The sequence below is a fragment of the Pseudorca crassidens genome, chromosome 10 (genome assembly GCF_039906515.1).
Source record: "Pseudorca crassidens isolate mPseCra1 chromosome 10, mPseCra1.hap1, whole genome shotgun sequence".
Taxonomy (NCBI): domain Eukaryota; kingdom Metazoa; phylum Chordata; class Mammalia; order Artiodactyla; family Delphinidae; genus Pseudorca; species Pseudorca crassidens.
In genome coordinates this window covers 106,381,453-106,403,646 of record NC_090305.1, presented here as the reverse complement: position 1 = coordinate 106,403,646, position 22,194 = coordinate 106,381,453, and the positions used below count along the sequence as shown (strand labels likewise).

At 60.2% G+C, this 22,194-nt stretch overlaps 2 protein-coding genes and 1 long non-coding RNA gene across 16 annotated transcripts in view; 2 read left to right on the top strand and 1 right to left on the bottom strand.

The window, feature by feature from the left end:
• LOC137232849 (uncharacterized) overlaps positions 1–6,508 on the top strand; it is a 16,604-nt gene extending 10,096 nt beyond the window's left edge. Inside the window, exons 3-5 of one of the 3 annotated variants that reach the window (XR_010947214.1) lie at positions 3,642–3,773; positions 4,207–4,340; positions 5,253–6,508. This is a non-coding gene — a long non-coding RNA (uncharacterized lncRNA). Of the gene's footprint in view, positions 1–3,641; positions 3,774–4,206; positions 4,341–5,132 lie in introns of all 3 variants that reach the window. The other 2 variants (XR_010947213.1, XR_010947212.1) reach the window with 2 other exon arrangements.
• On the bottom strand, positions 3,844–14,407 carry TPRA1 (transmembrane protein adipocyte associated 1). 7 transcript variants are annotated; one of them, XM_067755695.1, is made up of 12 exons: positions 14,093–14,222; positions 13,507–13,799; positions 8,979–9,108; positions 8,634–8,766; positions 7,345–7,431; positions 7,185–7,257; positions 6,996–7,075; positions 6,434–6,544; positions 6,273–6,333; positions 6,026–6,128; positions 5,836–5,916; positions 3,844–4,500 (listed from the first exon to the last, which is right to left on the bottom strand). In XM_067755695.1, exons 3-12 carry the CDS (start codon positions 9,089–9,091, stop codon positions 4,257–4,259), a joined length of 1,086 nt encoding a protein of 361 aa, XP_067611796.1. In that variant the 5' UTR covers positions 9,092–9,108; positions 13,507–13,799; positions 14,093–14,222; the 3' UTR covers positions 3,844–4,256. The 7 variants fall into 7 exon arrangements, 6 of the variants coding, with proteins under 6 accessions (XP_067611796.1, XP_067611799.1, XP_067611797.1 ...); XM_067755698.1 differs by lacking the exons at positions 13,507–13,799; positions 14,093–14,222 and adding an exon at positions 14,276–14,407; XM_067755696.1 differs by lacking the exon at positions 13,507–13,799 and having other exon boundaries at positions 14,093–14,231.
• Positions 14,114–22,194, top strand: part of MCM2 (minichromosome maintenance complex component 2) — a 21,733-nt gene continuing 13,652 nt past the window's right edge. Inside the window, exons 1-5 of one of the 6 annotated variants that reach the window (XM_067755668.1) lie at positions 14,114–14,254; positions 14,637–14,729; positions 16,911–17,626; positions 18,231–18,463; positions 21,987–22,162. In XM_067755668.1, the coding sequence (XP_067611769.1) occupies positions 17,603–17,626; positions 18,231–18,463; positions 21,987–22,162 (433 nt within the window). In that variant the 5' untranslated portion in view covers positions 14,114–14,254; positions 14,637–14,729; positions 16,911–17,602. Of the gene's footprint in view, positions 14,255–14,506; positions 14,734–16,910; positions 17,627–18,230; positions 18,464–21,986; positions 22,163–22,194 lie in introns of those variants that run through there. The other 5 variants (XM_067755671.1, XM_067755667.1, XM_067755670.1 and 2 more) reach the window with 5 other exon arrangements.

The following is a 22,194-nucleotide window of genomic DNA, read 5'->3' as shown; positions in this document are numbered from 1 at the left end:
CTGCTCCCGGGGCCGATGACACGGGCCGCTCCCCGCAGGCGGCTCCGGCACCCCGGGAGGTCCTGCCTGGAAGGGAGCTGCTCGGTGCCAGGCCCTGCACGGGGTGGGCCTGGGGGCTGCGTGGAGGCCAAGGAGGCACGGCGGCAGCACGTTCCACTGGGGGATCCGCCCGCGGGGGGCCTGCCAGGGTCACAGGTGGGGAACAGCGGAGCTGCACCAGGAGCCGCTGGGGCGGCACGCGGCCCAACGGACCCAGCGCTGCCACAAACACCAGGGGCTCCCTTTACCCCCAGGCAGCCCGCTGGGTGTCCTCTGCACCGCCCCCCAGACTGGCCTGGCGTGGCTACACAGCCTCCTCGCCTTGGTCTGATGGCCCCAGCAGCAAGGCTCGGAGCCCGTCTCCTGAGGGAGGTGCGTCTGTGAGCCTGGGCAGCAGGCACAGGGCTGGAGGCCTGGGGTCAGATGGCATCCGCCTCTGGTGGCCGTGTGATCTCTGTCCCTCTGCTGCTGCGTCTGTAAAGGGGGCATTGTGTCAGTGTGGGGTCCGGAACACAGGACCTCGGGATGTGACCGTATGTGGAAACGGGGGCGTTTAAGGAGTTGTTAAATGTAAATGGGGCCATCAGGGTGGGCCGTAATCCAATCTGACTGTGTCCTTGTGGGCGCAGGGACCCCAGGGATATGCACACACAGGGGACACGGCCAGCACGCCCAGGACAGAAGCCTTGGGAAAAGCCAGCCCTCGATCTTGGAGGTCCAGCCTCTACAACTGTAAGCAGCAGATGTCTGTGGTTCACGCCCCTCCCTGCGCCCATGGGATCCATTACAGCAGCGGAGCAGACACATACACCGTGGTCCTGGTCGCCCTGTCACCTCCAGGGCTCCTGGCCACAGGACCTGCAGGTTTCAGAGCTGCAGTGTCAGAGCCACACCCGGGCTGCGGGACCCTCTGCAGCAGCTGAGCGCTCTGGGCCCTAAACCCACAGGGGGGCCATCTTATCTGCAGCCGGGCCTCACCCGTGCCTGGTCCCCAGGGCTCGGGGACGGCAGGACCTCACTCCAAAGGGAATCCCACCTGTGTCTTCCCACAAGCCCCTGCTGCCTCTGTAGCCCAAGGCATCTGGAAACAAAGTCAGAGGTCGTCCACCAGCCGCAGGCTCCCTCAACAAGTGAGCCCAGGCCCAAACTCCCTCTGATGGGGAGGGAGAAGGGTGGGCTCAGGAAGGAAAAGTCACAAATTGGTGTCTGGAAATATCCTGTCTCCCTCATGTGACACCTTGGGGGACACTTTCGGATTTCCACGTGTTTCCCTTAGGATCGGGATTGCCGTAAACAGGGTAGTCTTCCGTGTATGAGAATTCTGTTCTATCGTGTAGTAGCGCTGTGCTGGTGTGGCAGCGCCATCGTCATTGGGGACAGGGCTTGTTTTGTCTTTCTGTTTGACCATCCTTGTTGACTAGCTTCCCGAAGTCGCCTCATCACCCAGGCTGGCTGCTGGAGTCAGTCATCACGTCTGCATTCCCGGAAGCAGGAAGGAGAAGGCAGGAGGACAAAGGAGCACATCTCCGAGCTCAGTCAGCTCCCTTTAAGCAGCCTGTGCTGAAGAAGTCTCACACTCCTGCTAACATCCCAATGACCAGGACTTAGTCACCTGAGTGAACGTAAAGGGGCAGGAATGTCACCTTCTATCTGGTGCTTCACTGACCCTCCAAGCATCCTGACGCAGTTACTGAGGGAGGGAAGATGAATATCATGTGGCCACCGGTCACCCACAGCCCTGTGTCACTGATGAGGAAACAGGGTCAGAGAGGCATGATGTCAAGGTCCATGGGCTGTGAACAGCAGGAGGCCGTAAGATTGGAACGTGGAGCCAATATGGTGGACTCGTCATCCAGAGCGCCCCACATCCTGGCCACTCGTCGGCATGAGGTCTGCTCCCACCCAGACGCGGCACACGGGGTGCGGTTCCAGGAGAACAGACATGAGCACGGACTTGTGGAACCACCGAGAATTTGAACAGCACACGGCACCGGTGAGGCTGTGCTCATGGGGGTCAAAACTGGTACAGCCTCTTGGAAGGGTGTGTCGGTTCAGATTAGGTTCGATTATGAGTGAGAGAAAAATCCAAAGTGGTTTAAGAAAGACAGAGGTTTACTTCTCTCTCACATCCAACAGGTCATCCAAAGGAGGAAGTCCAGGGCTGTTAGGGGTGCACTAGTGTCGGGGACCTCGTCTGCTTCTACCTTGACGCTCTGCCATGAGAGGCTCCCACTCCAAGATCCCCCGATGATTCAAGATGGCTGCTACAACTCCAGCCATTGCAACCACATCCCAGTTTGCAAGAAAGAAGAGCCGATCCTTTCTCTTCAAGGAAGGTGCACACACACTGACATCCCACTGGCCAGGCCCTGCAAGGAAGGCTGGAAAATGGAGTCTTTGTTCCAGGCAGCTGTGTATCCAGCTACAAGTCACATGTCCTGTGACAGCGGAAGGAAAGGAGAACACGTACTGGAGGACGGCGATTAGTCTCGCGGAAGACTGCGAGACTAATTAACTCACGAGTGAAGGCTGTGCTCCAGCAATCCCACCTGTGTGAGTTATTTGTAAGGATTTGGGTTGCTGCACTGTTTGTGGTTGCAAAACGTATTAGGAACCAAGGTCCCTCCCAAGGGGACTGGGTAAATCGATTGCCGCGTATCCAGAACGTTCGCAGCTCTCCCACCTGACGTGGAATGAGCCCAAGACCAGGTGTTAGCGTGGGAAACGAGCTAGACATTCACGCTCCCAAACTAGGGGTGATGTGCATACACGCGTGTGAACACAGGTGCTCCTGGAAGGTTAGGAAGACCCCGGCCTTGCGGTGCTTCTGGGGAGGGGGGCAGGGAGACGGGGTCAGAGCAGCGGAGGTTCCCCCAGCCTCCACGGTCCACCAGCTGCCCTGCAACGGGCGCCAGGCCTCCTGTGCTGCCCCCTCTACCGAGTCACCACACGGAGCCAACGCAGGCTGCCGCCGTGCCGTCTTAGACGCAGCCCGTCAACGCTGCCGATGGGGAACCCAGCTCTGGATCTGAGGACCAGTTCCTCCCTGTCTGGCCCCCCCACACCTCCCCGGCTCGGAATGCCCCGCTGGCTTCCCTCCCCACCTAACAGGCTTCTGTGAGAGCTGTGGGGTGGCAGCCGGGCCGGGCACGGCGAGGAGCCTGCAAGAGCGCCCTGGCAGCCCCGCAGGCCCCAGAGTCCAGGTCGCTGGCTGTGCCCACACCAGCTGACAGCCCTGGATCCGGGGAGCCTGGCCGCTGGCCCCCCAGTCATGAGTGTGTTGGAGCTGGTGCCCTCGGTGCCCTCCTGAGAAAGAAGGTGGGCAGTGGAGGGGGAGCGCGGCCTGGCCCTCAGCCCCCCAGGGCCCCGGGCTTTATTCGGACCTGTCCCCACTTTCAGCTCATCACATCCATGATTATGAACATCAGTCCCCGCATCCTACCTTCCGAGGGCCTACTACGTGCCGAGCACTATTCCGGTCCCTAAAAATAATGCCTGTGGTCACCGTCGCTCCACCACCACGTGCCAGCCAGCCACACCTGCTCTCCGCTAACCCTTACGAACATCCCTGTGAGACAGGCCTTCTTATCCCCATGTCACAGATGCAGAAACGGAAGCTGCAGGAGGGGAATGCTGCCCGGGATAACAGAGCGTGAGGGGCAGACAGGACAGCGCACAGGAACCACGGTTCTTTCCACGGCCGTCCCCTCTGCTCCGACGGGGCCTCGCAGCAGGTACGCCGGGCTCCCAGTGCAGAGGGGCACCCCGGCCCCGGTATCCCCGCACAGCCTTCGCGTCAACACCTTCTGCTCCTTTTCCTTTTTATTAGAAAACAGATCAAGAAAATATACACACTTCAGCCCATCCGCCAGAGTGGGCTTTGCGGGGGGCGGGCGGAGGCTAAGGGGGATCAGAGCAGTCCTGGGGGCCCAGGCCGCAGGGAGCTGCCCTCGGCCGGCCTAGCCAGGCCTGGCCCTGGGATGTCAGAGTCGGGGCCGAGTCGCCGAGCAAGGGGAGGGCAGGGGGAGGGGGAGGTGGCCCCCAGCTGAAGCAGAGGTGGCCGCAGGCAAGTGGGGGACAGAGGGCGGGACAGGGCCTGCACGGGGCCGCTGCCCACGCACGGGCCTGACCCCCTGTCCTCCTGGCCGGGGGCTCTGCACTCCCCAGCCGGCCCTCCACAGGCCCCCAGGCCCTCCCGCCCTCCCGGGGCAGCCAGGCTAGGTGTTGATGGCCTTCCAGCGCTCACTGTCCGTGCTGTTGACGCTGCCCGTGTGGCAAGGCATGGAAGCCACATCGTCCAGGTAGGCCACCCCCCCGGCCGCGTCGAACTGCGTGCTGGCGGCCACCGCCGCCTCTAGGCCTTCCCGCCGGGCCACCGCATAGGGCTGGGGCAGGTGCACGTCTGGTTCCTCGGTCTCGTCCACTTGGCATTTGTAGGAGAAGAGGATCTTGGGCTCCGAGCTGGCGGGGGAGAAGAGAGGCAGGCGAGCCTCACCGTGGGTCAGGAAAGGCCTTCCTCGCTGGGGCTGGGCAATGAAGCATCGGACATGGCAAGAAACGTGCTGACAGCCCCCTAACACCCACCCCGCGAGGCCCCCTTCCTTGCTTTGACGTTGGAGTCCGCTGGGACACCGGTATTAAAAGCGGTATTATCCTGCTGCTGGCATGGGAGCCTGGCGAGCGCCTGCTTTCTCACCGTAAAATGGGTGGAAGGATTTGGACCCGGGCAAATGATGGGCCTTAAAACAGCACCTGCCCACAGTGTGGGGCAGACGCGGGCCCAGACCCCTGCCCCGCAGCACTAACTACTGCCCACCAGGTGCCCGCCTGTCTTCAGTCCTCTGGGTAACTGTCCAGGGAGAAAGCCTCACTCCCCATTTACAAAAAGGAGCCTGAGGCCAGGGAGATGAATCACGTGTGAGGTCAGGCACATCAGGGCTGGGAGGATCCAGTCTAGTCCTTCTTGCTCCAGAGCTGAGGCACCCCTGCAGCCCACCCTCAGACCTGGCAGGCAGGGAAGGGGGAGCTGGGGGCAGAACGCCTGCTTCTACCACGTCTGAGTCACAAAAGTGTACCCCACCCCACATTCACAGACACACTGGACTCCCCCCAACACTGCTCCCCACTCCGGTTGCCCCCAGATGGAACACAAGCTCCGCGAGCTCAGGGGTTTGTGTCTGCTTTGTTCCCTGTTGTGTCGGTGGCTGCAGCAGGTGCTGAGGAATGAGCTGATCTATCCTTAAATGAAAAACACAGTGCAGATCAGCAGGCACGGCCTGTCTCTCTCGTGAGAAAAGTGCACGTCTTTGTGTGTTGTGTACGTAATGTGTTATGTCTGTATTTATATATATCTGTGTGAACCTATGCGTGCCTGTATGGGTGTGGTATATGCATGCATGTGCACATAAACGCATATATGTGTACAAGTTTATGTGTGCGCACATGCACGTTACACACGTATACATCTGTATACGTGTGTGTATGTTTATAGGGGCGCATGCATATGTGTGCGCGCCCGAGTGTGCACGTATATCCGCACGCACGTGCATGTACACACATGTACCCTGTCCGCCTCCTCAAGCTCCGGCCCCAGCCTGAGCTGCCCCCCAGCCCCGAGCCCAGAGGCTGGGATGCTGCAGTGGCGGCTGCGCACGCCCAAGAGGCAGAAGGCGTGATCCCGACGGCGGCCACGCGGGGGCGCCCGCAGCCTGGAAGCTGGGGGCGAACAAGCCCAGAGCGCCACCTGGAACCCCGCCCCCCAGTCCCCCTCCCTGCAGCCCCCGCGGGAGGACTCACCCGAAGAAGCCCCGCAGGAAGGCCACGTAGATGAGGGGCGCGAAGAAGCTGAAGTAGAGGAAGGTGGTGGCGTCCACGCAGCTGGGAGGACGGGCAGGTTAGGGTTGCGGCGGAGCGACCCGGCCGGCCCCCGCCCCCTCCCCGCCGCCCCCCGGCCCCCTCCCGGCCACCCCCGGCCCCGGCCGCTTACCAGAGCCCCTCGATGACGTCTGCGCACAGCAGCGCGCTCCCCAGCCCCTGCAGCAGGTTGAGCAGCGCCAGGATGCCCGCGTACACGTAGAAGCTCCTTCGTGCTGCAGGGTGGGCGCGCATGAGGTCCTGCCCAGGTGTCGGGACCGGACCGGCTCCCTGCTTCCCACCCACCCAGAGCCGTCCGCTCCAGGCCCCCGCAAGGCCAACAGCCCACCCCGCGCCCAGCCCCGTCCCCAGGCGCTCACAGGGCAGGGAGATGCGCTCCTTCAGCGGGGTCTTGGGGAGCACGACCACCAGAGAGTAGACCTGCGGAGACACTGGCGCTGACCGGGACGCAGGGAGCTCCTGCCCAGTGCTGAGCCCGCTAGCAGGCCGTGCCCGAGGCTCCGGCCAACCCCCAGCTCACCAGGAAGAAGAAGCAGGAGCTGACGAGCCAGAACTGGCGGCCCCCGTGCCCGTAGATGTTGAAGTCCTCAGCCGACAGGTGGGCATCCGGGTACAGGATCTCCAGCGTGCCCTGCAGCGGCGGGCAGGGGAGGGTCTCAGGGGCTCCTGGACCTGGAACGCCCCGTCCCTGGGCTCCCCACCACACCAAGCCCCGCTCTGCCTGGCGCTCCGTCCCCTGCTCTAGCCAGCTCTCCGGCCACGCCCTGCCCCGCAGCTCCAGCCCTCAGAACAGGCCCGGGGAGGGGCAGCCCCCAAGTAAGAAAGGGGTCTCTGGACGCACGGGTCTCAGTGGGATCTACAGACCTGCACTCTCCCTACCCGGACTGCTTGTTGAAACGGTAGGTTCAACCTACTGGATCGGAATTGGAGAGGCCCAGAACCTGCCTTGTTAGCCAGCAGCCCAGGGGATTCCTTAGCTGCATTTAAAGTCTGAGCCACTGCACACTCAACTCTGACTCAGGGCCCGAAGGCAGTGGATGCCCAGCCCCGGTGACCCCCGGGGCTGCCCTCCCCCACCTCACCTGGGTGACGGAGTAGGCCAGGGCCAGCACCGTGGTGATGGCCAGCACCCGCTTGATGCTCGACTTGCTCTCCAGGTGACCTGGAAGAAACGTGCTGGTCAGTCAGCGGGAGCCAGCCTAGGGAACCACGGTGGGGTCGGCCCCAGCCAGGGAGGGGCAGGGGAGCCCTGGCCGCAGCAGCAGACGCACCAAAGGCGAGGCCCAGGATGACCACGCTCAGCTCGATGGCCAGCAGGAAGAAGCGGGTAATCTCCCACAGGATCTGGACACAGAGCGGGCAGAGCGTCAGCCTGGGGGCCGGCTGCCCCCTCCCAGTGCCCAGCAGCCCTGCCAGCAGGCCCAGCCCCACCTTATCAGCTACAGTCGCAGCATCTGAGGCGCTGACCGTCATGGACACCACGGCCCGGGCGATGCCCACCAGCGCCACCACGAACACCTGGTGAGTGAGAGAGGGGTTGGGAGGTTGGCGTCGGGGGACAAGAGCTCCGGGAATCGCAGGGCCTGCACCCCACACCCCACGTCTGCAGGAGCCCTCAATTCCTCAAGAATGGAAGGATTCCACACTAAACGAGCCGCCTGGGTGGGATGCAGGGAGGCCTGGCCTCCCCTCTGGGCCTTGGCTTCCTGGCTACGCTGACAGCCTGGGAAGGCTTGTTAGGGTGACGTGGTGCAGCCAGCCTGCCGGGTTCTAGTCCCGGACCTGCCGCTCGCTGCCTCTGGGACCTGTCTGTGCTGCACCTCGTCTGCGAAATACAGGGAGACGGCACCCTGGGATCCAGCTGGGACTGTCAGTTTCTCAGTCACTACTACCCCGCCCCCACCCACCCCACCCCACCCCACCCCACCCCAGGCTTCTGTGAGCTTAAGTTCAGTTTTCTGACACATATGAACAGAAGAGCCCAGATTTGTACACTCTGTCCTTTGTGCCTTGAAAACCATGTCCCATCTCAGGGAGGGTGACACCACTCAGGGCCATGTGCCCACGGTGTGCGGGCCCCCACGGGGCTGGAGCTCTGCGCAATCTCACTGGGTGCTCACGGGAGCACCGCAGACTAAAGCAGGTCCACGTCACGTCGTGTAGGAGGGCACTGAGGTCCAGAGAGGCCAAGTTGTTGGCCCACGGTCACTCAGCACAGCTGGGGTTCAGAATGCAGTGGGCTTTTTCCCCAGCCCAGCATCCATTCCCCTTCCCTCTAGTAACCATTCCCCAATTTTCTTCCTGGGACCACCACCCCTCCTCAGTCCATACAGTCTGGCTGAGCTGACCCCACCATCCCAGCTCCAAAGTGTCCCTTTCCCTGCTAGTCACAGAGTCTGGCTCAGGGATGAACAGGGTTTCCAAGGTGGGCCACTCAGAGGGAATTGCAGATCAACACTGCAGCATCAGGAAAGAGGTACCCTTCTGCTGGAGTTGGCAGGGAGGTTAGCTCAGAGCTGCTCTTGGCTACCTCTGATACCTTATGGGGAGAACTCATCTGCGATAAGGCCAGAGGAGAGCAGAGATGCAGACAGAGAGACAGTCCTGCTGACATCAGTTAATGCCCTGGATCCAGCCATACCCGAAGCTGGTTCTTCATTACAAAGACAGCTTAAGGCAGTTGGAGTTGGGTTTTCTGTCACCAACTGGAATGAACTCACCAGGATATAGAAGGTGATAAAAATGGGGCTGGAGGTGACTCGAATCTTGGCCCGAGCAAACGGAAGCTTCCAGAGCAGGAAGATGAAGAACAGCACGTTGGGGACGAGCAGCAAGAGGTCCCAGTACCGGACCCTAGCAGGGGGGTGCAGAAGGCGGCTCACTGCTGGGGTTTTGTCTGCAGCCCACCCGGCGCTCTCTCTCTCGCTCTCTCTCTCTCTCTCTCTCTCTCTCTCTCTCTCTCTCACACACACACACACACACACACTCACACTCACACTCACACACACACACCTGACCCCGGAAACCCCTCGTCACGCAGCCCGGCACGACTGTGCCGGCCTCACCTAGAGGTGCCGATGTCCTCGTAGAGCAGCAGCAGACAGCGGTGCGGCACACTGATGTTGGGCGCCGGGGGCGGGGCCCCGCTGGCCCAGATCTCCTCCTCCGGGGTGTCCATCCCGCCAGCCGCTGGCCCTGGGGGGTGAGAGCCACCACGTGAGCAGCGCAGGGGCTGTGCAGCCCTGGGCCTCTGGTGGGTGGTGGGGGCCAGCAGGTGGGGGGCAGGTGTGGCGCTCCCTCCCGCCCGGGTCGCAACCCAGCCCCTGACAGGGGCCATTCCTCGCTGTCGGCTCTGTGTCGGGGACCGGACGGCGGCAGCAGCACGTCGCAGGGAGCACATGGGCCCGGGCGGCAGCGGGACGTGACAGATGCCAGCGTTTAAAACGATGACTGAACAGACTGGGCTCCTGACCCGGCGCCCCCGTTTCTGGGCCATTCGCGACAGCCCCAGGCGGGAGCAGCCCAAGTGCCCCCGTCAGCAGAACTGACACGGCAGCGGGGCGTCCGCGTGGCCGGTGGAACGCCGGCCAGAAATGAGAGTGACTCCTGCCCTGCGGTGACACGGAGGGCCTGGCAGCCGGGCACTGAGCAGAGCCCGGCCAGCTGTGGGCACGCGGCCTGCCCCTACACGGGCACCAGGAGGGGCGTCCTGTGGAGGGCCGAGGGCGCGGGGCCAGCCCTGGAGACACGACCCGGTGGCGGGCATGCTGGCGTGCTCCAGTGTCGCGGTTCATGGAGCCACGCACCTGTGATCCGAGCGATTTTCCGTATGGGTTACGCTTCAGTAGATTTAAAGAAATGGAAAAGATGAATCGTTTATGCTGAGAGCGCAGGTCTCCCGTTCAGCGAGGAGCAGCGCAGGACACCTCCTGCAGGGCTTGCAGCGAAGCAACAGGATCCCGTGCTCGTGCTGCTTTCACGTCCCTGGACAGCAGGCCTGCAGGGCAGCACCCCGCGGGCCAAGCTGTGGAACGAGCGCTGCTCTGCCGAAAGTGGGGAGATTCCGAAGCGGGAGGGCCGGGACGTAGGGCTCAGGATCCCCATCCTTCTCTCCCACAGGCCACCCAGCGGCTCTGGGATGGCGCCCCCCCGGCAGCCTGAGGATACAGCAAGGACGGGAGGTACTGCAGGCGAGAACGTGTGCCTGACACGGCAGGTCCAAGGAAAGAAGCTGGTTTCCTCCCCGTTCCCGCGCTCTGCACCCTTCCACCGGTGCTGACGCGGCCGAGCACCTGCTCTGAGCCGGCAGGTCCAGGTGCCAGGACGCACCTGCCCTCTTGGGGCCCTCATTCTCGGAGGGGAGGCCGACAGCCAGCACGAATACCATCCTTCAGAAGCAAACCTCTCGTAGAGGTAAGTGCTAAGAAGAAAACACAGTCTTGGCCTGTTCAGAGGGCAAAGAGCAGGCTGGGAGAGAGAGGAGAAAGGGCAGGGGCCAGGTCAGCCGGGACCACCGGCACGGTGAGCTCACTTTAAATGCAACAGGAGGTGTAGGAAGGCGGGCGACGCGGCCCCGCTCCCACGTGGAGAGGCTGCCGTGGCGGGGCAGGGAGACCGAGGAGTGCCCCGCCAGGCCGGCGAGGACAGTGGCCGAACCGGCGGGGGCAGCGGGGGAGGAGTGGAGGGATCTGGGACCCCTTGGGGAGGGCTGGCCAGCAAGACCCACAGACAGATGCACGTTGGGGTGAGGGAAGACGGCAGGGCAGGCTGAGGCCGGGGCTCTGGCCCGAGCCTCGGGGCGCCCAGCCCCGTGTCCCCGTGACACTGCCCCTCTGCCTCGCTAACAAGGTGCCCCGCCGTTGCAGGACCCTCCTTGATGCCCTGCGTTCAGGACAGGGGCCCCTTGCCGGAGCCAGAAGCTGAGCCTCGGCTGCTGTAAGCCAGAGGTTTCGGAGTGGGGGTGGTGTGGCACGGCGCGGGGCACCTGAGCAGGGCGCAGGGTGCCCATGTGACACAGGGTCGGGGCCCAGGGCTGCCTGACGTCCTGCAGGGACCCCACACGGCAGAGAAGCCCGTGGGGATGAATGGGGACAGAAGCAGGAGGGCCGGATAGAGCGGGGAGGGGGGGCGGTCAGAGGGCTTCTCATGGCCTTGCCTGTCCAGCACCCTATTTTCCCGTGCGGGCACCTCAGCACCCCAGTCCCCATCCACAGGGTTTAGGTACTGCTGACTCCACCCCTCCACCACTCCAGGGAATGTGCACATTGGAGTCCCACGTGGAAAGAAAGCCAACACAGAGGTGAGACTGATGGAAATAGATCCTGGAGATGGAGCCTTGCAGGAGCCCCTGGATCCAGCCACACCTGAAGGTAGATGCCCGCACCCCAGGCCGGACTTTTCAGTTACAGAATCCAACAAGCTCCCTTTCCTGCGTAGGCCGGTTTGACTCTCAGTCGCGTAGACCTTGCTTGTGCTTCTGGCTCTGCCAGGTTCTTTCTCCGTGACCTTGGGGGAGTCTTTCCCCTCTCTGGGTGTCACAGGACAATAACACCGCCCCCCCCAGCAAGGCTGCTGTAAGGATCAAGCAAGACCAGAGAAGTGAATGTCTACAAAAGGTCACACACAGAAAGGTAACTGCTGCTCTTCCTCCCGGAGGAGGGGCTGGGGGACGTGCAGCAGGGAAGGATCTGGTTCACGGGTCCAAGCGCCACTTGCTACGGAGTCTGAGGTGAGGAAGGAGAGCGTCAGCTAAGCCCCCTCCACCAAGCCCTGCTAGCTCTGTAATAACTGCAGAGAAGGCTCACGGAGCCCTGCCACCCTGCAGGGAGGTGCTTATGTCACCCCCTGCACAGAGCCCGGAGCCGGGCAGCGCAGACTCTCTGTCTCCAGAGCGCAGGCCCCCAACCGGCAACTTGCCAGGGGCCCCTCCTGGGGCCTTGGTGTCTCCACTGCAGCCGGGTTTGATCCACAGTGGAGTGTTGGTGAGAAGCAGATTCGGGTCAGGCAGGTCTGGGGGCTGAGAGTCTGCGTCTCTAACACCCTCCCAGCTGGCACTGCTGCTCTGTTGGCCCCAGAACCACACTTGAGCCACACCGGAATTGCCACTATGTGTCAAAGCTCACAAAATCACTGAAGCCATGATAAAAAGGACAATGCACCCTTCCCTGCCCGTGTGCAGTTGAGGCTTTCCACGGGATCACCTGCTGAGCCGCCACACCAGCCTCCAAGAGAGGGGGCTGCTAACATCCCATCACACAAAGGGGAAAGAGGCTGAGACAGGTCCGCCTGTGGCCTGTATTCCCCTCTCCCCACCACAGGTGAGCTCCTGGCCTTGCTGGCAGAAGCCCAAGCAGTGGCAAAGTAAGGGGTGCTCAGGAAAGGGGATGGTGGGAAGGCTGGCTGAGGGCAGGGAAGGGAGGGGTGAAGCCAGACCAGAGGCATGGGGAAGGGAATTCTCAGAGGGCAAGTTCCTGGGATGCCAAGTGCTCTGGGGCACCGTCTGGGGCGTTTCTTCCACCTGGGAAGGACTCTCCTGACCTCACTAACATTCCAGAGGCCTCTTCCCGCCCACCTCCCTCCCTTCCTCTGTGGGCAGGATGCCAACTGGCTAGGGTCCTGCGGGCTGGACCTGCTGTGAGACCCTGGACCAGAAGGACCTTTCCCTCTGTGGGCCTCCGCTTTCCCATCTCTCATCTGTGCAGTGGGTCTGACCACCCAGAGCTACTGGATGGGGAACGCTGGGGCAAACAAAACCCTGAGCAGAGAGGCTGCTGCTTAAACGCCTCTCAGGGCTTCCGACCGGAGCTGGTTGATGAGCCTTAAAACCCTGGAACCGAAACAGGGTGAGGAAGACTCCACAGGACAGAGCCAACCCCCTAATTCTTCAGCCTTGGGGTGGGGGGAGGTGGACCCTGCCAGGAGCCCCCAGGAGGAAGGACAGCCCTGGGCCTTCAAGGTCCAACCTGGCCTCATCCCTGCCAACTGCCCTGACGATTCCCTTCCACTCTGCAGCCCATCTTTCAGCCTGTTCTCCAAGCTGCTGTGCTGTTCCTACCTCAGGACCCCGGTGCGTACTCCTTCCCAGCTGCGGCTCACCATTCGGGCCACCTCCTCTGAGAAGCCCTCCCTGACTATCTCTGTCTGAAGCGACCCTCGCTGTGTGTTGTTCAGCCCACGCATCTCATGACCCAGCCCCCCAGGACAGCAAACGTTGTGAGTGGACAAATGAATGTCCAGCAGAGTGCGGCCCAGCCCTTCTGGGGAGTGGGAGGACCATCTGGGAGGCTCTCGGCCCCATCCCTACTGCAGCGTGAGGGCAGGTCACTCCTCGCTCCCTATCCAGTGGACCCCCGCCCTCTCGGGCCCGGGGAGCCGGAAGTGGGACTCGGCCACTCGCAGGGACGTCTTCCCGCACGACCTGGATCGCAGGGTCCGCAAGCCCGGCCTCCCCGGGGACCCAGGACGCCGGCCCTCTGCGCCCCCTGCCTGCCTCTGGGCGGGAGGGTCGCTCCCGGCGGCAGGAGCGGCAGGCGGGACGGGGGCCGCCGGGATCAGTTCCCGCAGCTGGGGCAGGAGAGGGGGTCCCCTCCTTACCTGAGGCCCCGGCCGCCCATCCGCCGCCGGCCGCGGACCCCGCAAGGCCGCGGGACTCGGCCTCCGGCGCTCGGGCCGGGGAGCGTCGCCCAAGAGGCGCGGGCGGCTGGCTCCCGCAGACTGGGTGGGTGGGCGGGCGGGCAGGTAGGGAGACGCCGTCGGGCCCGACACCGCGCGGCCCTTCCGACAGCAGTGACCCGGAAGGCTGGCGCGTCCTTTTCGTTCCGCCGAAACTGCGAAACAGCCACTGTCCCTACTTGCGGCACGCAGGCCCGCCCCCAGTCCGCAGCGGCCTATAGGAATGGGGTTACGCAGAAAAGAGGGCGCACGTAGCGGGAGGAGCCAATCAGATCCCCAGGGGGCGGGGCGGCTCGCCAACCTCTTAAAGAGACAGCGCACGGCACTCTCGGCCGCAAGGGGCCTTGTCCTCAGCTGTCCGCGACCTGCGCGCCCCCCCCCACCCTCGCCCGCGACCTTTCTCCCGCAGGCGGCAACCGAGCGTCCGGGGAGGAGCCTCCGCCGCCTGCCTGAGGACCTCTGGTCCCGGGGGACAAGCTCCGCCCGGACCGGCGCGTCCCCCGCGCACCTGTCCTCGCGGCCGCGGTCGACGCAGTGCTGCGCACCCTCCGCCTCACGGCAGCTCTTCAGAACAGCTGTAATTAGTCGCATTTCAGGAGAACCTGAGGCTGAGACGTTAAGTGCTTGACCGAAGCGACAGGACCAGGAAGTGACAAAGCCCAGAACTGGGGTTTGATCCGCCTCCTCTCACCTCTAACTACAGGCAGCCAACTCCTGGAAGCCTTCCTGGATTAACCTCCTGCGTCCCTGCTGTGTTCACTCCTCTTTCCCCTTTCCCGGGTTCCACCATGTCAGGCCCCTCCTGCTTCTGAGTCCTTATCCCTCCCAACATATCCCTCCCACCCGCTCCTCACTGGGTGCTCAAGCCATACTGGTCTCTGTTTCTGTTTTTTGGCTATACCAAGGCTTGTTCCTGCTTGTGGGTCTGCACCTGTCCCCCCACCCCCACCCCGGCCTGGCTCCTGTCACATGACCCCCCTCTCCTGCTTGACACCCTAGCCAAAGTAGCTGTCCAGTCTCTGTCACACAAAGCCCCTTTATTTCATTCCCAGTGTTACCAAAACTGGGTTCGTCTGTTGGTGGACGTCGAGCGGAAAGACACAACCAAGGCAAAGAGCAGGAGAAGGAAGAACTGATCACTTGCAGTAAGTAAGGAGGACATAGGGGACTTTTCCCAAATTCGTGCTTCCCCAAACAACAAAATTGGGGACGTTTTAAGCTAAGGGTACATGCGTATTCATCAAGGGGCTTGGGCAGTCTAAGTTTTAGTTAATTGAAGTCATGAGGCTCAGAGGTGGTCACCGTCATCCTCCCTTAGGGTCCAGTTGATCTGATGGTTGAGCTCTTCAGGCTAATTTTTGCCATTGAATCAGAACAGGGAATCTTTACAACTGATACGTTGTCTAGCGTTGTTACTTCTCTCACCTGATAACAGTTTGTTTCTGCATTCTTTTGTTCCTTTAAGATCATTCATTACTGAGACCTGTTTAAGGGTAAGCACTGTGGCCAGGCTTCCATCCCAACCAAGCCAAAAATGGCTTCTCTTATGTCAAGAAAGCCATTCCTGGTTCTCTTTCTCGGGAACGACCTGCCCCGTCTGCTTACACAGCAGCACAGTCTCTCTAACGAGTTCATGTTCATTTAGTCACTTCCTAGTTCAGCATCAGCCTCCCCCAACTAGAATGTCAGTGTCGTGAGGACAGGGCCATGCTTATCACGTTCCCTGAACGTGCGGAGGCTGACTCAGGGCCTGGCGCTTGTCGTAGGCACCCACTGATCACAGTAGCCCCAAGATACACACCTCGTGACACCACACTTGTTTCACAGCTGGGCTGGAATGAGACTGGGCCCCAGTCTTTGCCTTGCTCCTGTTCTGAACAAGGGGAAGGTGAGGAAGCCGCTGCCTTGTGACCATCTGGGACCCAGTTTATCTGGACCTTGGTCAGCATGCAGTTTCTGTATCAGCCGAGAGAGGCTGAGCTCCATGAGGCGCCTGTCTTCCTGAGTGGACAGCTCCAAGAGTTTCTGCCAGGAAGTTACATGCATTCCCCCTGCACACCTTTAATCGGCAAAACAAGTCATAGGCCACTTCTGACCTCCAGGGGCAGGAAACTTCCCTTCCACCCTGTGCCAGGAAGGAGGAGAAATGGAGAATCGGTAACTAAGCCAAATGACCCCCCTCCCTCCATCTTTGTATTTTGAGACAGTACAGACACCTTGGAGCGGGCGTGGGAGGAGGCGGGAGTTTGCTCTTACTACACCATGTGCGATTCTGCATTTTGTACTCTGAGTTTTGGGCCCCACGCATAGGTTTCAGTGGGATTTCATTTGTGGAGTAATGAGGGTATCTATCTCCCCTCCCTCCAGGGCAGAGGAGGGCTGACTCACTGCAGTGCCCCCTGCACACCAGACAGAGCGTGGCAGCAGCGAGCTTCCCTGGATGGTAGTTCAGTAGATAAAGATCTGACTCTCAGGTTCCGTCCCTCGCCTGCACCAGGCTCAGGGTGGTGTTCCTCCCGAGGCATGGCTGACAGGAGGAGATGCTGCTGCAGGACCGGGCTCCCTAAATAAGAGACACAAGTGCTTGGCTCAGCAGCCGGACCATGAGGCAGAGGCATCCAGCAAGCCCTGCCCAGGCCCGGGCCCGGGCCCGCGGACACTGAGACAACATGGCAGCTGTTTTAAGCTGCTGGATTCCTTCCCTGTCTTCCTCCCGCGCCCCCATCTCAGAGGTGGCGCTGTCACCCACCCAAGCCAGAATCCTGCTGCCATCCTGGGTGCCTCCCTTTTGCTGTCCCCGGTCCCCAGGACCGAGAGACTCCATCTCCTGAATATGTCTTGGATATTTCCCCTCCTCGTCATCACTCCCGCCCCTACCCGGGGCCCCATCCCGAGATGCTTGTTCACCGCACAAAAGTGCCAGGGCAAGAGGGCTGAGATCCAGCCCTGCCCTGCTTGCCTGCCCTAGCCCAGGCTGCCTGTACCCGGACGAAGAATCGCAGCATACTCGTCCCTCTGTATCCTTGGGAGGTTTGTTTCAGGCTACCTGCAGATACCCAAATTCAAGGATGCTAAAGTCTCATATAAAATGGTGCAATATTTGCACATAACCTAGGTACACTCTCCTGTATGTGTTGTCATTTCTAGATTACTTACAATACCTAGTACAATGTAAATGCTATGCAAATAGGTGTAAATGCTATGCAAATAGGTGTAAATGCTGTGTAAATAGTTAGCTGGCCTACAGCAAAATCAAGCTTTGATTTTTGGAACTTTCTGGAATTAAAAAACTTCTTTTCTAACCACCCTGTTGGTTGAATCCGCAGATTTGGAACCAACTGTAACTGCTTCCAACCTGCCTCAATCTACGTCCACCCCTGGCAGCCTGAGGGATTCTCCTAAAACCCACGTAGCTCTCCACTGCCCTCAGGCCAGCTCAGTAGAAAGACTTGGTGATCTTTCTTGACCTGGGCTCTCCAGCCTCAATTTTTGTCCCTTCCTGAACATCACAAGCGGTTTAACTGGAACTAGGAAAGTGCTTGCAGATGCCCACCGTGCCCTGCTCTCCACATCTCTGCGCACGAGGCTCTTGCTACCTGGAACACCCCTGCATCTCGGCTCCCTCGGGGGTGGGGGGTAACCCCCACTAGAACGTCACAGCTGGCCTCCTACCATCCCCCGCCTTTCGGCGCTTGAAGGATGCAGCCTGAGCTTTTGGAGGAGTTGACATCACACAATAAGAAAACGTCAGAAAACAAGGCCCCCGGCCGGCCACAGCAGCAGGTCGTACATCTCGGCTGGCCCCGCAGCACAGAGCGCGGGCTAGGCGGGGTCTCGGGCAGCGTGGGCGGGGCCGCACGCTCGGGCCCGCCCCCGAGCGCCGGCGTGACGAAAATGGACGCCAACGTCATGACGTCGTGCTTCCTCAGACGCTTCCCGGGCACGGGCGGTCACGTGGGCCGTTTTTCGCGCGAAAACTGGCTGTTGCTGGCGGAGCGGAGAGGAGCACTGAGCAGCGATGGCGGTGAGCGCGGCGGAGTCTGTGCGTCTGCCGTGCGGGGCGCGGGCGGTGGGGGGCCGGGCGCGGAGCCGATTCCCGTGCTCCAGTCGGGCGGGTCTGCGAGGCCGGCGGGTCCCACCCCGGCAGCCCGGGCCCCCGGCCCGATCCGCGCGCTCGGGCCCTCCTTATCGTGCTGCTTTCGTCCGCAGCCTCGTCAGCTGACTGCCCCTCCACCAACCTGGGTCTCCGACCCCTTAGGTTGTGGCCGCTCTCGTGTCCCGTCTCCCTTGGCAGCTCCTGGTGCATCGGGGGCCCAGAAGGGCGGGAACGCGTGCTGGGGGGAGGAGTAGGCGGTAAACAGGCAAACCAGCTAACCAGGTAGCCTCAGTGGGTTGTCCTGGAGAAAACGGGGTCGGTTGAGTCACGGTGTGTGTGAGGAATGAGCCGGCCCCGGGCGTGGAGAAGCCCTGGGCTCAGGGAGCGTTCCAGGCAGAGGGAACAGCAGGTGCAAAGTGTGCAGGCTGGGAGGGGTTTGCAGCGTGGGAGGACAGGGTCAGCCGTGGAGAGGGAGACCCCATGGGTGGGGGCGCCACCGTACAGGAAGCTGAGTGGGCCCTCACCGGCTCCAATCCATCTCCTCTTGCAGGAATCATCCGAGTCCTTCACGGTGGCGTCCAGCCCGGCCCCGAGGCGGAGAGGCAACGATCCTCTGACCTCCAGCCCTGGGCGGAGCTCCCGGCGCACGGATGCCCTGACTTCCAGCCCCGGCCGCGACCTTCCTCCCTTTGAGGATGAGTCGGAGGGACTGCTCGGCACAGAGGGGCCCCTGGAGGAGGAGGAGGAGGATGGAGAGGAGCTTTTCGGAGATGGCATGGAGAGGTTCGGCGCTCAAGACCCTGCTCTCAGCAAGCTCTGCTGGGGGGCTGTTGTGTGTCCCGGGGAAGCAGATATATCGGAGCCTGCTTGCTTTGAGCACATCTTGGTCCAGGGTCTGGGGGGAGACAGGTTCATGGAGCCACAGCACATGTCCGTGTAACTTGCTGTGTCGACCTTAGAGTAGACCCAAAGGCTGTGGTAAGCCCCAGCTCCATGAGATGTGCACCCCAGGGGACGCAGGGCATCTCTAATCCGGGGCCACGTCAGGGACCCCAACTGGGAAGGACAGGAAGCAGGTCGCCAAGAGTTTCTCTGCAACTTCAGAGGAGCTGTGTGTGGGGGGGGTGATTAATCAAGATGTAGATTTAATTCAGCCCACAGTTACTGTGCTTAATCTGTAGCAGATCTCGTGTTCACACTTATTGATAAATGTACGAACGTAGTAAAGGTTATGGAGGCTTATTGCTAAGATGGTGGAGGAAAGCTCTGTGAGTGAGCAAGGTTAGATTCCACTGGTGTCTCACCCTGTCTTAACACCCAGGACTTGGCCTATACGTTAGCACTAGAATTATCTGAACGCCCGGGAGCCTCGTGGAGGTTCTGCTTTGGGGCTCTCTGTACTCTGACGTGGGGGCTTCACACTTGGTGTGTATGAGAGTACTGTTCAGGCCGCCCCCCAGGCCACAGGGAGAGCCCTTTGGGAGCATCCAGGGCACTCCGGACCGTTTGGATCTTCGCTTTAAGCTCCATCACTCCAGGTGATGGGCCTGGGTGTGCGGCACAGGCCAGACAGAGTCTGGAGGGATGAGGAGTCTGGGCAGAGCAGCCCTGAGCAGCTTCCCTGCTGTGCCCTGTGAGGTTGTGCAGGCAGGACGCCCCTCCCCGGCCGGCCACCCTCCATCCACGCCCTCTGCGTCTTCTGTCCTTCCCTCGCAAGGACGCCTGGGTAGAGGTATCTGAGGACTGGATGGGCCCAGTGAGATTTGGGTTTCATGGCTTGTTTAAAAAACAACCTTACTGAGCTATAATTTTTACAGCATAAGATTTATCTCTTACAGGAATACAATTCAATGCGTTTTAGTAAATTTCCTGGGTAGTGCACCTATCACCACAATCCAGTTTTTTCTATCATCCCCGTAAGATCCCTTGTGCCTGTTTGTAGTTAATCCCCATTCCCTTCCCCACCCCTAGGTAACCAGTAATCTACTTTCTGTCTCTTTGGATTTGCTAGTGCTGGCTGTTTCGTGCAGGTGGAGCCTGCAATACACACGTCGTTGTGTGCAGGCTTGTTTGGCTTACTGTGTTTTTCAGGGTCCATCCACGTTGGAGCCCACGTCAGCACGTCATTCCTTTTTGTGGCTGAGTAGTACTCCATCGTACGGACAGACTGCGTTCTGTTTACCCATTCATCAGTTGGTAGACATTTTGGGTGCTTTACACTTTGTAGCAATTATAAATAGTGCTGCTAGGAGTTTCTTATGTGAATGCATTTTTAAGTTCTCTTGGAATGGAATTCCAGTTCCTAGGAATGGAATTGTTGGGTCACGTGATAACTGTGTTAATTTTTTGAGGAACTGCCAGACTTCTCCAAAGCAGCTGCACCGTTTTACGTTCCCACAAGTGGCGTATGTCATTCGAGTTCTCCACATTCTCACCAACACCTGTTATCTTCTGGGTTTTGACAACAGGCACCCTCATGGGGGCGAGGCGGTATCTCACTGTGGTTTTGATTTGCATTTCTCTGATGACTAGTGATGTTGAGCAGTGCTTCGCGTGCTTGTCGGCCATTTGAGTATCTTTGGAAAATTTGTCTTCAGATCCTTTGCCCGTTTTTTATCAATAGTCTGTTTCCTTGACTTTTTATCATTGAGTCGTAAGAGTTTTTAAAAACTTACTCTGGATATAAGGCTCTTAGCAGACAAGTGATTGGCAAATATCTTCTTCTCAGTCTATGGCTTGTCTTTTTAATTTTTTTTGAATGGTGGGTTTTGATGTTTTAAAATTCTGCTGAAGTCTAATTTATCAAATTCTTTTAAATTGACCAATCAGAATTTCACTGCGGGCATTTCACATGATTTGAATTTCTTTTTTTTTTTAATTTATTTTTACTTATTTATTTTTGGCTGCGTTGGGTCTTCGTTGCTGTGCGCAGGCTTTCTCTAGTTGCGGCGAGCAGGGGCTATTCTTTGTTGCGGTGCGCGGGCTTCTCATTGTGGTGGCTTCTCTTGTTGCGGAGCACGGGCTCTAGGTTGGTGGGCTCAGTAGTTGTGGCACGTGGGCTCAGTAGTTGTGGCTCGCAGGCTCTAGAGCGCAGGCTCAGTAGTTGTGGTGCACGGGCTTAGTTGCTCCGTGGCATGTGGGATCTTCCCAGACCAGGGCTCGAACCCGTGTCCCCTGCATTGGCAGGCAGATTCTTAAGCACTGCGCCACCAGGGAAGCCCATGACTTGAAATTCTTAACGAGCTAGACAGGTACCTTTTCCTTGAGAACACTTAAGAATTTGGAAGCGATCAATCCAGAAGCATACCTGGTTCTCGGTTCTGTTTCTGGTGTCAGTAGTGTGGGATTATCTGAGAGTGTTCTTTGACAGAGTCTATGGCCAAAAAAAAAAAGAAGAAGTTCCCCAAATTACCACGTCCTCTGAGAAAGGGAGAATTCAAGAGGACCGTCATGGGGCCAGTGTGGTATTGGAAGCAGCTAGCCACCTTGACACCCAGCCCTGTTGAGTGACCTTTGGCAGAAATCCCATCACCCCCCGCCCCCTGTCCTCGGTTTCGTCATCTTTCTGATGGAGGGTGATGTGTGCTTCCCCGAATCGCGGGGAGGGGAGCTGTGTTTGCCCTGGTGGGGGTCCTTGTTGAGGCATTAGTCCTTCAGATATCTGACAGGCGGTCACGTGGAAGGTCTCGCTGTGGCTGGAAGGACTGAGCCACAGATGTGTTCGGGAGAGGCTGGTTGGGCTGATGTGTGTGGGCCTCCTGGGGTCCGGGCTTCGAGGCGGGGCTGCCAGGAACAAGAGTGCAGGAGGGTTCCTGCCCATGGGGAGCTGTGTTGGCTCTCTGAAGGCCCTTTGAGCTGAAGGTTTTGTGGGTCCTCCGATTCCTCTTTCCTGCTGGTGCTCAGAGCTCCCCTTTTTTACTGTGGGAAAACCCACGTGACACAAGATTCCCGTCTCGGCCATCTCTGAGTGTAAGCTCAGTGGCATCACGGCACTCACGTTGTCGTACGACCGTCACCACCCTCTCCAGGACTTTCTTCCCCAAGCCCAATCACGCAGGATTTCTGTCCTGTGACTGGCTTGTCTCACTGAGCACAGTGTCCTCAGAGTTTGCCCGTGTCACAGCAGGTGTCAGGAGGTCCGTCCTTTTGAAGACTGTGTCCTTTTCCGTGTGGGATCCGTGGGGGAGCCTTTCGGAGCCTCTCCAGGTGCCCTGGCCGGGGCTCCGGAGCCCTCGGGAGCCCGGTTCCTGGTGGGGTTTTGTTTTGGGGTCTGGGTGCTAACAGGCTCCATCTGGGGGCCTCGCAGGGACTACCGCCCCATCCCGGAGATAGATGTCTACGAGCCCGAGGGGCTGGCCCCGGACGACGAGGACGTGGACGAGCTGACCGCCAGCCAGAGGGAGGCGGCCGAGCGGGTCATGCGGCAGCGAGACCGGGAGGCCGGCCGGGGCCTGGGCCGCATGCGCCGAGGGCTCCTGTACGGTGCGTTCTCGGGGAGCCCGGGGGAGGCGGGA